Source organism: Oxyura jamaicensis, chromosome 5 (assembly GCF_011077185.1).
Source record: "Oxyura jamaicensis isolate SHBP4307 breed ruddy duck chromosome 5, BPBGC_Ojam_1.0, whole genome shotgun sequence".
Lineage (NCBI taxonomy): Eukaryota > Metazoa > Chordata > Aves > Anseriformes > Anatidae > Oxyura > Oxyura jamaicensis.
In genome coordinates, this window is record NC_048897.1 from 51,782,345 (window position 1) to 51,796,512 (window position 14,168).

The 14,168-nt window shown below is 38.4% G+C and overlaps 1 protein-coding gene across 5 annotated transcripts in view; it reads left to right on the top strand.

The window, feature by feature from the left end:
- Positions 1-13,841, top strand: part of NIN (ninein) — a 59,477-nt gene extending 45,636 nt beyond the window's left edge. For 3 of the 5 annotated variants that reach the window (XM_035328987.1, XM_035328986.1, XM_035328991.1), the window contains 3 exons: positions 3,140-3,331; positions 8,866-8,979; positions 9,900-13,841. In XM_035328987.1, the coding sequence (XP_035184878.1) occupies positions 3,140-3,331; positions 8,866-8,979; positions 9,900-10,109 (516 nt within the window). In that variant the 3' untranslated portion in view covers positions 10,110-13,841. Of the gene's footprint in view, positions 1-904; positions 966-3,139; positions 3,332-6,444; positions 6,911-8,865; positions 8,980-9,899 lie in introns of those variants that run through there. The other 2 variants (XM_035328988.1, XM_035328989.1) reach the window with 2 other exon arrangements.
- The last annotated feature ends 327 nt before the right edge of the window (positions 13,842-14,168 follow it).

Here is a 14,168-nt window from a genome sequence, read left to right on the forward strand (position 1 = left end):
AAGATCTGATACAAAGTCAAATAGTGAAGAAATTTGCTTCTGTGCTTGAGGCAAGGCTCACACTTTCTTTCCTCTTCCTTCCTAAAACATGTAACCTCAAGTTTCTTAACTAATATTTGCATAATGCTGCTCTTAACGTGGAAACCTGTTCTTATTTGCTATGGGAATAATTTGCTGAAGTGAAGCCTTGCTAGCTTACCTACAGCATAATCAAATAACTTATGCAACTTGCTGTTAGTCTAAAGGCATGAGTGAAAGCTTCAGTCGAGACTCTTCAAAAGCCTCCTGTAAATGTGGAGGCTTGTTTGGTGTAGCTGGAGATGGATCGTGTGTTATGGGAACTGCTTAATTCTTAGGTGTTCATGGTTATAGGAACAAATGTGAAGTTACTGTATCCCCTGTGGTCAGGATTGACCTGCAAGCTGTCTCTGCAATTTTGGCTGAATTTGAGTCTAAAACATAACTTAAGCCCCTCAAAGTTTTGGCATTTTCCATGAATTATCTTCTAGACGAGGCTTTTACAGCACTGTTAAAAATCTCATCAAGTGAGTGAATGGGAAACATGTTGTACTGAATATACTATGTAATTAGCTGTAAAATTATTAAAAACTCAAGTAGGAAAGATGAGATCTTGACAAGTTACTGACAACAGTTCTTATATCCTGTGCTTTTGTGTGTTCTTAATTACGCTTTGGGAAAAATCCAAACACTGTTAAATCCTTCAGTACAAACATCAAGCGTGGAATTGCATTTCCTCCCAAAATTTTGTATTTCACCCATGCGGGGTTTTTATTACTTCTGATAACATTTTCCCAACAGGTGTGTATAACATTCACTTAACGCTTTGACTGCTAACTTTCTCTTTTGTGCCTGTTCTCCTTTTGTTCGTGGCTAACCTGTCTAGAGCTCAGTGGTTGGAACTAGCAGAGAAGGGTGCAGTTCTCTTTCTGAAATAGTGTGCGAAGGTAGAGCAATCATTTTCAATGTACTACCATAGCATGGAGAAAACACTTTGTCTTTCATGGATTTCTGTCCCATGTGTCTCTTAAGCAAAGAAGCCACTATTCATTTTAATGTAACGTTCTTACTTTGACAGCTGCGCTCATTTGGTGTGGCTAGCACACTTCTGTGATTTGATCCCGTAGGCAAAAAGCTGCATGTTTGTAAGGCATCACTGTGAAAATGGAGAAATGACCAATTGCATTCCAAAGAATTAAACTGATTGTAAGAAAATGAAAAGTGGCTCAACCCCTTCCTTCTAACCCAATGACTGTGAGGCTTGAAGGTGTTCTCATATTTACCTCTGACATCCTGCATGCTTTTTGACCAGACTGTCAAATGTTTCCTTAATACCTGATGTGACCGCACTCAGTGTCATCCCTAATAGTCAAGCAAGTTCATTACTTGCATACTTGCATAACCATGCAACCGGTATTTATTTTGAAGACGTTAATGTTGATTGTTTCATCAACACTTTCATTAGATACTCATGTGCTTTACAATGTTGTATGAAACCCTAAACAAATTCCACTGAAATTTCATTATTTCTGTGATTTACATTGTCAGTAAAAGAACAGATCCTTTACAGATGAGTTGATTCAGGAGAACCTCCTAATAGATTTTAAAAAATTGTATTTTAAAAGTATTATAAATATTTAACCCTGTATTCTGTTTACTTGGGCCAGCAGAGGTGAACAGACACTAACATGGCCAGGCACTAGCGTTACATTTCAAACAGGCTGATATTATGTCTACATCAGAGCAGTACCCCTGATACCAAAACTACACCATTATGACAAATGCTTATAGTTGATTCCATTATAGATGAACTCAATAATTGAACTACGGTTACTAATTGAGCCCTTAATTACAGCATTTGCGAAAGGAAAAGTAATACCACTAACATAGTCTCACATACCTTTTCCTAAGGGACCAGAGTAATGGTTATGAGATAATGAGGGAGCATTTTATGATATGGTTAAATGACTCTTACAGGAAGAATGATCTTTACAGGAAGAAAGCATTAATCTTATGCAAATTCAAGCTGCAAAATGGCTTGCATGAAACATCAGGGGCTTTGCTGTATAGTTTAAGGGGATTTTTTTAGTATTATAACTCGTTACAGCTGGGAAATAGTCTCACCTGGATTTTATTTTAGTTCAGAAAATCACACAATTTAATTCATAATATTGTCCAAAAGTTCATCTAATTCTGGGATAGTTTATCTGTCTCCTGTGGTTACAATGCTACCATAGTGAGGTAATTCCAGAAGTGCCTGACTTCTCTACCCACCTTCAGCCAGTAACTGTCACGGCATCGCTCGGCAGCAGCACTTAACTAAAAGATGTGGGAAAGCTAAACCTTTTCAGACAAGTCTGTTCTTAAGTGCTCTTTTTGCTCTCAAGGCCCCCTCCAGGTACACTTCTGCTTATGCAGCACAGTCACTGAAGTCTCTAGAATTTCTGTCGAGCTCTGCTTGTGGTGTGACTCTAAATGAAAATCATAAAATGTGCTGAAATTTCTACGATGGTGAACATAAGGAAAGATGTATGGGATTCTAAAGAAAGATGTAGGGGATTTTAAATACTGAACTCTGAATATAATATGGCCGATAGCATGAAATTACTTATATCACCATACATGAAAGGAAAACAAGTTTTCTATATAGGGAACTTACCTCTCCATCCTAAATTAGAGGCTAGAAATGAGCAGCACTGGTGGACAACAGCCTGCCTCATGCTAGTGCTTTTATTTGTAACTAAATACTATTTTTAGAGTTGCTAAGATCAAGGGGAAAATTAAAAAGGAACGTTCAAGTTAAAGCTCACCACAGGCCCGTTTAAGTTTGACATGATTTTATCAGAAATTCTGTGAATTACAGTTCATGTCTGAAATTATGAATCAAAGCTCCCTTTCCTTTAGACTTCGGCTGTAGAACTACACAGACATCTTTCTCATTGGAAAGAGGAGCTTTAGCTTCTGTCACTGACTTCAGGCTTGTTTCTCTCGTGTACAAGGAATTATCTAAGACTAAGCTGATATCTAATGAATCATGCATCATGCAAAAGAAACTCTGAAAAACGCCTTGTGCGAACTGCAGTGCTGCTTTCTGCTGATGGCGATGTGTTTTGCTGTTCAGATGCTACACTCGAGCAGCAGCGTGATGCTTAGCCAGCCACCGCACCCCTGGGAGCTCCAGCAGCAAGGCTGTGCCGTGGTGCCCAAGGACCAGTTCCTGCAGCTCCAACACCAGCTACTACAAGCAGAGAGGAGGAGTCAACGTCTTCAGGAAGAACTTGAAAGCAGACCCTCTGAAACAAACATGCAACAGGTAAAGCCCTTGTTTCTGTGTAGGTTACAGCTTTAGAAGGGCGTTTGGTTAGTTGACTGTTTTTTTTATTTGGGTGAGATCCATTCTCTGTTTATGCCAGTTCAAAAATCAAAATTCATTCTAACAAAGATTTGTTCTGTACATCTTTGACATTTAGCATATTTAGCTTAAGCCATAGCTCATTTCTGAAGTCCCCTTCTTGAAATAAAATCACTCCTATCCACTTTCAACTGGCTTTTCTCCTGATCAATGTGCAGTAATTGTCTTTAGTTTTTTCTTTGCCTAATGTCCATGTCTGGAACCATCGTTTTGAAAAAATACCCTATGCCACATGTTGCACAAGCGCACATAAATCACATATGAAACACTTGTTTTGGCGGCTGCTGTTACACAGAACTTTGCTGTCAGATGTAGCAGAGCATAATACAAACAATAAGTCTTTTTTTATAGGGTCAGCCCATCTGCATTATTTGGTCATGACAGGACATTGTTTGGATAACGCTGTTACTGTTATACAGAGACTTCATTGGCATTTCTGAGGGAAAACAATCTAATTCCAAGGAAGAATAGTCATTGCACATATTGGTGCTAGTTACTTCAGTATTTTGACATGCAAGGCTATAGGTAAGAAGGTAATAGGTAAGAATAGTAATAAGCTCTGGTAGAAAATGTTGCATTTCCCGTAAGAAAATAAGATTTTAATTAGATTTGCCAAATGACTTGCTTCTTCAAAAAGGAACCAGATCTCTAAAGCCCCAGCTCTGGCTGTATGTTTTAAGATCAAGTTGTATTACTATTTTATATATATAAAAAAAGATAAAGTTCTAATAAAAATGTCAGTGTTTTATTTAAGTTTCTTAATCTGTTAGCAGAAAAAGAAAAACGCCTTATGTTTTACGCTGGGTTGTTGTGTTGCATTTTATAAAATATAAATAAAAAATATATATATATAGCAAAGTTCAAGACTGCAGTTCAAAAATTTCCAACCATGCATAATCATACCATCATAGCATAAACAGGGTATTTGGGAAAAAAAAGTTATGGAAAAAGAATATATGCAATAATAATAGTTTCTAAAGCCTACAAAACTTGGAGTAAGGTTGTATTTTTAATGAAGGCATTAAATTGAACGGTTCTCCCTCAAAAAAGGAGCTTAACAACAAATAATATAGGACAAGAAAAAAATCAATGGTAAGACTCTCACTTTCAGCTGAGTCCTGATGGAAGTGCATTACCACAGGTTAATGTGCTTAGTCACATACCACTAGAAAGCAGAGCATGCCGTTTAATTTTGAAATCAATAAAAGCCATATTACAGCAGCAGCATCTGCACATGAGTGTGCTGTGAATTGCATTAGGAGTCATTTTGTAATTTTGCCTTTGAAAGCCTGAGAAACAATTTGCAAACCGGTCACATCCTGGAACTTGTAATTCTACAGCTGCATCACTTATGTTTCCTGTAAAAACCTCTTATCCCAGAAGGCTTCATGAATTTAAAAATCCTTTTAGAGAGGTTTTGCAAGTATTTGCTGTCAATATACTTAATCCTTTTAACTTTTCTTTTTATATTGATTTTTGGTAAAGTGAATGGGTATCAACAAGCTTCCAGTTTATAATGTCTCCTACAGCTGTTTTCACAAGCTTTACTACATAACTTTCTAAAATCATTGTTGTTAAACGTGCATTTTGCAACAATTAAGGCTAAATTTGCCAGTACTTTAAGCTGAGACAAACTAAAACATTTCTTTAAGCACATCATGCTTTAATTCACGTTGATTCTATTTTTAATTCATCATCATTGGTTGGATATTAGGAAAAAATTCTTCACTGAAGGGGCTGTGAAGCCTTGGAACAGGCTGCCCAGGGAAGTGTAGTTGAGTCACCATCCCTGGAGGTCTTCAAAAAAATGTGTAGGCGTACAGCTTAGGGATGTGGTTTAGGGGTGGACTCTGCAGTATCAGTAAAGGCTGGACCACATGATCTTAAAGGTCTTTTCCAACCTAAGTGACTCTATGGTCCTGATTTCTAGGGTTAACGTCTAGTTGAGCTTATGTCCATGTTAATGTTCCCTTCAGCACGTTGAAAAATTGCACCCTAACCCCCCCCCCCCCCTTCATCATCCTTTCATCAGTGAGTACCATGTCAGGTTGTCCATGATTTCTACGTAAATTTAACTACCTAGTTTTGCTGCTACTGCTTTGCACCTTGCAGCTTTCTTCTTTCAGGTATCCCAAGTTATCCTCCTCCTTGGAATTCCTGTCTTCCTCATGCTTTGCAACTTCCATTTGCTTTCTGATCACGGTGGTCTGTGTTCTCACTTGTATTACAGCCTGTGTCAGCTGTTGTCCACCAAGGTTACAATTCAAACTTCACCAGAATAAAACTCCTCAGCCTTTCCTCCTGGGGTGACTTGTCTGCGCTCTTCTGAATTACAGCTGACTGTGTCTGCTGTGGCTAGTGCTGTGATCCTTGTTGCACATTAGCAATTGCTGCACACATTTTTCCTTTCCCTTCTCCCTTTCCTTGCTCAATAACTAGAGCTGTGAGCCTGTTAGTGACCCAAGGTTTTCCCAAGCTCCCTTACAACCTCTGCTAACTGATATTTTTGTTCCCAGTACTTTGAGTTGCTCAACTCCCCCTTTATTCAGGTCTTAATTTGAAAACTCAACCTCCGACCCAACAGCTTGTTCTGTCTCAGGAAAAGACTTGCGACTAAGTTTAAAATAGAAATGCAAGCAAGTTTTCCAAGGAGGTCAGTTGGACTGCATTTTTCACAGATGCTCTTTGGCAATCTGTGAGACTATATCTAGCAGCAGATAATTTCCCCTTAAACTTAACTGCTTTGCTAATTGCACTTAATTATTGTTACTGATCTTAATCCCCCAAAAATGTCTTACATCTAGGAAACGCATCCTGAATATTTCCTTAATTGCATTTGTGTACCACTAATACTAGTACTCAGAGAAATATGTGATACTCTGCATGTTTTCTTGTGTTTTATGTCTTGTGTTGCTTGCTTAGCTTGTATTGGTGATTTGCTTTAAGTATACGTACATATTTAAAAGAAAATCTGGATATCAGGGTGAAGTATCCCACTTGCCTTCTTTCTCTAGGCCTTGCTACCGGAGCAGCGAGCAGTGCATGCAGATTCCTACAGGAGGATCGGGCACCTCTGACAGCTTGGCTGCTTATGATCTCATTCCTTACCATGATAAACACACACAAACAAACGAACTGGCATAAGCTGAGAAACTTGAGGATCAGATGTTGTGCTTTTTTTTAAAAAAAAAAAGTCTCCACAGTGTTATTTCCTATTTATTTGTCTAGAAGCTATTTTGTGGAAGTCCATAAGGTGTCCTTTTTAATTTGTTACAAATCATTTCTATTTATGTTATTTAAAATGTGGATTTGTTCAACGGGGAAAGAGACTATTTTTCTCAAATGGTATTAATTTTATATGAGACTTGAAGAAAATCTGAGGTATTTATACTGCATTTTTGTAAAAGATGTATAAACTTTTTAACAGGGAAAGATGACATTTTTGATGTAAATGCAAAATAAATTTTTTTTTAAGCATAATGTCTCTTGTCTTAATAGTATCACTAGTCTCAGCTTTGTGAACAAGAATTAACAAATTTATACAATGTCATTGATATTGAGGATTATCTTCTCCAGACCTCTTCACACCAAGGGCAGGATGCCCACCGCCAGGCTGGATGGGGCTGGGGGCAGCCTGGGTTGGGGGCAGGGGCCTCTGCCCCTGGCAGGGGCTGGAATTAGATGGGCTGCAAGGTCCCCTCCAGCCCAGACCATCCTGTGATTCTATTCTATGACTTCTGGGAAAGTTTTTTTAGTATGGGATATACTTAAATGCAGATACGCTGCTTCCCCAGCAGCTGTACATGCACATTTGAGAACAGAACTTCCAGAATACATTCCCATAGCTTTCTGCTGTGACCATAAAGTAAAAATGGTTGTTCCAGAAAAGGGGAAAATTATTAACAGACTTTCATCTGATGGCATTCCTTAGTGATTTTTGTTGGTCTCAAATTACTAGATTAAATGACGTTTCTTTTCCCTAGTAATTTGAGGTCTACCACTGCTGCTTTAAGACCTGTGTTTTTTCTAGTTGGGAGCCATGAACCTTTTCAGCTGTTTCCTTTCAACTATCATTTTGCTTATCTTAATGACCTTAAAGCTAATGCTTGAGCTGGCTTTTCCCTTTAAACATGCAATAATATGAAATTAGGCAGAACCTTCTCAAATTAACTTTAAGCCAAACAACAAGGGTCACAGATGTTGAGACCACTAATTCTTAGATTCCACTGAACCACTCCCTCAAGGTTCCTGTAACCAGGAGGAAATGTTCTGTTCAGCCACATTTTTGAATTCCAATCAAATTACAAAAGATAGCTGAAGATAATTTGGCTAGAAAACCCCTTGCAAATTCTGCTTAGTAGTGCTTCTATTAACCTGGAAACATCTGTCCAGCACCACTTTAAAAGTGCTTTCTGTACAACTCCAATGCAACTTTTTTTCAACTATTTTTTTGCAAGCAAAGCGATTCTATAACCCCATACAAAGGTTTAAAGAGTTTCTGGTGTTTCAACAGCTATGTTGGGTGGACTTCAATCATCCCAAGAGGCTCTTTCTACAGTGGTTTAGATGAACAGTCACCTTTTTGAACTGGTCTCCTTCCTCGGGGTTGTTTCATTTGTTCCCCCCCTCAGAAATATGAAGGTACTTTGGTTTTGAAGGTATTTTGTTTGAGGGAGAAGGTTAGTGCTTTCTCAAAGTTAATCTTCTCAGATGACTTCCTAACAGTAGCATCAATAGGAAGAATCTGTTTCCCTAGCAGTCATTGTCTAACTCCTTACAGTTCCCGGTGTTTCTGATTTATTTGGGAAAATCGCTGGTGTAACAGGCACTCTCATGACAATCCTTTTAGTTAGATTGTCCATCGCTTCACCGAAGGAAAGCAGCAAAAGCATGCTAGACTATTCAGAAGCGTTATCTGTCTACAACTAATCTGAAGAAAGTAAAAAACAAGTTTGGGATAACAGCATCCTACTTATTTTGGATATTATTCAATATCGAGGGGTCTTTGGCACAGAAAAGTTGCACAATCAAAGTGACGCCGTTATGCCACCGCTATTTTTTCTTTTCTTTAACCCCTAAAGTCACTACAATTTTGATTGGTATCGTTTCCCACGTTCAACAGGTATATGGCAACACCTAAAAACAAGAAAAGGAGGCTATCCAGACCTAATTAACACAGACAAGATGGAACTTAGAATTTTATATCAATTTGTCTTAGATGTAGTCTTAGATTTGGAAAAATCCATTAATGCTGTGAATGTCCTTTAAATGTTGCCGTAACGTTTTGCTTCCACGAGCTGTTTACTAACTTAGTTGACTTTTTAAAATGGACTCAAGTGGGGATTGCCAACTTTTTTCTTATGAACAAAGCGAAAGAAAGAAGACTGGTGAATGGGAACTGGTCATTGTTAACTGATTCTGTTGTTTCTTTGCAGGGGGGTCACGAGCAGCTTCTGAAAACGATGGAAGAACGTATGATGGATGTTGAACAGAAACTAAGGCTTGTGAAGAGGCTTCTCCAAGATAAAGTAAATCAGCTGAAAGAACAAGTAAGCATTCTTGCTCTTTTTCCAAATCTCCCCCGTTGCTTCTGTAAACAATTAGGCGAGCTAAAGCCACCAAATCATTCTTCCTGAAAAGAAAGTTAAAGTTTTCCTTTCTCTTTTAATGAATCTGAGCTGAATTACAGCATATTTGCCCAAAACTTCTCCAAAACCCAAACTGGGACCATATTCGCTAATCATTAATTATTTATTTATCACCACTCGTTAATTCATTAATCATTAATCCTGACAGCCATGCATGTTTGGTATGCTGATAGGTTTAAAGCTGGGAAACAAGCACCACATTTGGGCCAAGTATCTTAACTAGAAAAGTTGCTTAGAAAAGGAGGAAAGCAAATTTCCTGAAGAATACAGATGGGATTAGTGTACAATACATTTGTTGTTTTTTTTTCCACATCCACTACCCCATTATACCCTTTGCTTTACATGATTTTGGGGTTTCCGTTCTTGCCCTGGTCTGCCTTCTTCAGAAGTTTCCAGGAGCATAGGAAAAGCTGGCTTCTGAACACTTAGGGGGGTGTGACATGATAACGGTGGGGAGAATAGTGGAACCATCTCTGTGGGATCACGGGCTGTGTGAAGTAGACCTGTCCTTAGAGGACAAATGCTGTAAAGCAGCACTCCTCTGACAGACGAGTCATTTGAAGGACCCCAACATCTGCATGAGCTTCCAAGATCCTCACAAAGTCTTCCCAGTTTCAAAGTGTTCATAGGATCCGTAAGGACTTCACAAATGTATTGTTTTTAGCAAATGAAAACAGCACGAATGGGTGGGTTGTCTTCCTTTGGTATGTTACAACGAACACATTACCTATGTTCCCAGCACTGTTCTCGCTTTTAATTATTTTTAAATTTTTCTTTTGCTTTTAATTTGCTGAGTTAATTGTGTTTCATTCACAATTCAGCTTTCCAAGAACACTAAAGCAGATGCAATGGTCAAGGATCTCTATGTTGAGAATGCACAACTGCTGAAGGCTTTGGAGATGACAGAACAGCGCCAGAGAACTGCTGAAAAGAAAAACTATTTACTAGAAGAAAAAATTGCCAACCTCAATAAAATCGTAAAGAACTTGGCATCCCCAGCTTTTAGTTCAGCATCCGAGTTAAGGTCATAGCAAAGCCATTAAGTATGCCGCAATCCCATGCACTTTACTGAAATTTTAATATTTCAGCTTTTCACTATGTTGCCTTTTGTACTGGTGAATTTTAGTTAACAGATGCCTCCAAGGAGATGGCAGAGCTAGATCCCAAACCAGACACTGCCGACAGATCTTTTTGTTTATTCCCAAACTAGTTTTCTGCGAAATTTTGCCTAAAAGTAATTTTTAGTATTTAAAAATACAGATGTTTTTTCTAGGTTAACTTATTTTGATACTTTGGTTTTCATTGAAGATACAAATTCTGAATTTACTGATTTGGTTCTATCTATCTAGACTGACGCCAATGTCTAACGCAAACTTACGGTGTTGAATTAAGACTTTAAAATACTTTTTGAGTTCTAGGATACTTCATGGCCCAAATGTAGTAATATTGACGGGTCAGTCTTGAACACTGTCAGTGTAATTGCTATTGAAAGCAAGACTTTACTGTTGTCGTCTGTATCCTGCAATCTGATTCCAGTTTCTGTAAAGGAGTACGCTCCACCTTATGCATTAGGCATCTGGGTTTTTCTTCATGGCTGTTTTTCTGCAGAGCTCAGAAGAAAAAAAAAAAAAGAAGAAAAAAAAACATTAAAAAATATGTAAATAGACTACCGCATCCAACTAAGCATAACCGTATTTTATCAGAAGAAATTTCCCAGATGGCAAATAAAGACTACTGCCTTTTTTTTTTTTTAAACTGTGCTGCCAGACAACTTAAAAATTGCAGAGGCCTTAATTTTTTTTGTGTGTGTGGAAATTAGTTATGCTAAACAATGGAAGAGTCACTAAACAGAAGTGAAGAAGGGAGTTTATATAGCTTCTAAATTGAGTAAAGCAGTGGAGTATGTTTATTAAACAACTGGCAGAAGAATGAAGAGGGGGTGATTTGAGTGATTTCTTCAGTGAAATCCTGTCTTTAGGCCTCACAGATGTGAACTTTTGCCACTTAAGCAGAGTTCCGTTGGACGTGAGTGATAATTTAGAAAGGTATGTCGTTTGTACTAAGTCCTGATACAGAATCTAAGTTTGTAATTAATTGTGAGGAAACATATTTGATGTGAATACGAAAAACTCAGGGAATCATAGCCTAAATTAGTTTCCTTCAGTATAATACATATGGATATTAATGTCAATAGGTGAAGATAAGCATGCATCAAGAAGAGCAGGATAAACCAAACTGGTTGAGTATTACCTTAATACTCCCAGACCAACCTGCAGTAGTGTTGTAGTTGTGAAGTCTGAAGAGCATCCAGGTTTGTAATGACAATAATACCTCCTAACTGATGAGTTTATGAGGCTAGGGAAATCCAAGTGCAACAAAGAAGTAGCTGAATAAGAGCCTGCATGCTCAAGCTTGTATATAATCCATTACTACAAATGGTCTGAAGGAGAGGCTAGCCCTCCCTCCAAATGCCCTGCCTCCATCAGTAAGTCCTATTTAAGCAGCGTACATAAAACTGGTGCAAGGGGCCATACTGGCAATACTTGAAACTGGTCCTCTTTATATATGCATCATCATGGTTGCAGAGGAAGAGGGCAAGGTTCTTTGTCTCTGGGACCACTAGCAAGGTGACAGTTACAATAGTGTCTGTAACGAGCCAGATGTCTCCCAGACACTGGGACTAGACTGCCTGCAAGCTGCTGAGTAACCCATTGGACATTACTTTTGCTTGGTACTGACTAGCATGGGGCTGCAGGGGATGCCCTCTGTGTCTAAAGGGTTACCTGCTGCTTGGAGGGTTGAGAGACTGAACTATATACATACTCTTCTCCCCTCTCCTCCTCCATCCCTTTATGCAAGCAGTGTAGTGGAAATGGAAATACAATAATGGAATACCTTAGAGTAACACAAAATCCTTTTAAATTATTTCACTACTATGCTATTCTGAATGTGTGTAATGGTTATTTGTCTGCATAATCCCAGAGATTTACATATCCCATTTTTCACAAGCTGCAAAAGCACTGACAAATTGCATTGGCATACATTGGAGCTTGCTTTCCAGATCTGAAGTAGGGAGATCTTTCTTCTTTTTACATGAATCAGTAAGTGGTATCAGTTATGATAAACCTCTGTGAGTGGGTACCAGGGCCGTGTGTTAGCAATATGGTAGGTGAGCACACCCTAAAATCATGCTTATGCTATGGAAATTAGCAAAGTTTTAAAATACTTCAGGAAACAGGTGAGGTTCAGATGATCAGAACTGTACATATTATCAGCTTGTATATTTTAACGCTTCTTCATATGGTGACCTAGATTTAGTAATAATGCTCTGTATGTGACCAAAGTCTGAACACTGACATAAGTGAGTACTTCACTTGAGCTGCTGTGGAGTTAATTTCACATTACTCATTTTAAAGGCTAGGCTACTTACCCAAATCATTTAATCTCCTGGTAATTAACAGTTTTGTTTTGTTTTGTTTTGTTTTTTTAACCAGACATTCCTAGAGCACAGTACAAGCCAAAATATGATTTTATCATTGGAATATAAGGAAAAAGCAGAGAAAAGGGATTTTGACTTCCCCTTTTCTCACCCTATCCTCTGTTGCTCTACATTTTTTCCACTTAGCTTCAAAAAATTAACCTAAACACAGGAGAAAGCAGAAGGATGGAGGGAGAAGAAAATGGTAAATATTTTTTAGACAAATCTCAAATTTCATTGGAATACTTGTGTGAATTAATTCTCAGAAGTGCCTTTTGTGATTACATACACTACAGCCTTTCTGTACTGTACTGTTTTTGTTGCTACAGGACAATTTTCAGGACAATCCCTTCCCAAGTGGAGGGAACGCAGAGAAAGGTAGCGCTGCTTCCCAGCGAGCGTAGTGTTGCTTCTTGGTTCGTTGTGTCAGCTCAGAAGATGGGCAGCTAGTTCTACAAAATTAAAGCTACTGAAAATAAGCATATAAACATGTAAGCGCTAAGCATTTGTGGTCTTTTGTGCATGAAGGTGTCTCCTGTGCAGCACAGGCATTTTAAAGATACCAAAGGATTTAATGGTATTCTGACAGTCAAAGCTCGCTGAATGTCTAGGCCTCATTCCTACAACAGGTCTCACCAATTAAGATATTAACCACTTTATTACCAGAAGGTGTTTTAAAAGCATTCAACTCTTGCTTTGTGAATCACTGTGAAAATAAAGGCACATAGATTATCTAGGGTCGGGGTTTTTGGAAGAGGAGGAGGGAGAGGCAGAGGCAGTAAATGCCCGCGTTAAATTTACGAGTACTGATTTCACACAGGTGGACGTGCTGTGTGTCGATTTAGGATGACACAAAGGTTCACATTCCCCAGTTACCACTTTAAAGACAAAGAAAATGGAATTCTTTGAATTCTGATTGAAGTAAAGGGTTGTAACGTACGTAATTTTAGCCAGATTGTACATAAGGGAGAGTAGGGGACAGTGGACCTGTCAGGAGGACAATGCCCTAGTTTACTTTCAGCAAAAGTAAAAAAACAAAACAACAGTTTTACTTTTTCTCAGGTTTTCCATCGTTTACCTGTTAGGTCTCCTGTGCTGTGTCAGATGCTGTCATTGCTGACGTGTTCTGTATAAATGAGAACAATTGTATATTTTTTCTATTATGTTTTGTTCCAGTGTAATATATATTGTCCTTTCAACATCATGTAAAACTGAAAGATGAACCAACTTACATGTTATTTATAATGACTGTAAAATAAATAAATAAATAAATGACTGTATGATCCCTGTTTGTGGTGGTGGTTTTTTTGGGGGGTTATTTTATTATTATTTTTTTTTACTTGAACGTGATTGTAACGTACCAATAGTTTGGTATGTTCCCACGCAAGCTGTAGGTGTTTCAGGCAGTACCTGCAACACTGTGATCGATGTGTACGGACCTACAGGATACCTACAAACACAGCACGATATCAGAAGGTTGTTTTTTTTCTGTTATGAGAACATAAATCCCTTTAAACGGGTAAAAAACTGACGGGCAGCGAGCCAGGTTTATGTCCGAGCACACCCTGCCCTCGCCTCGCGTATGAATTCTCCACCTTCACAGTACCAGTTA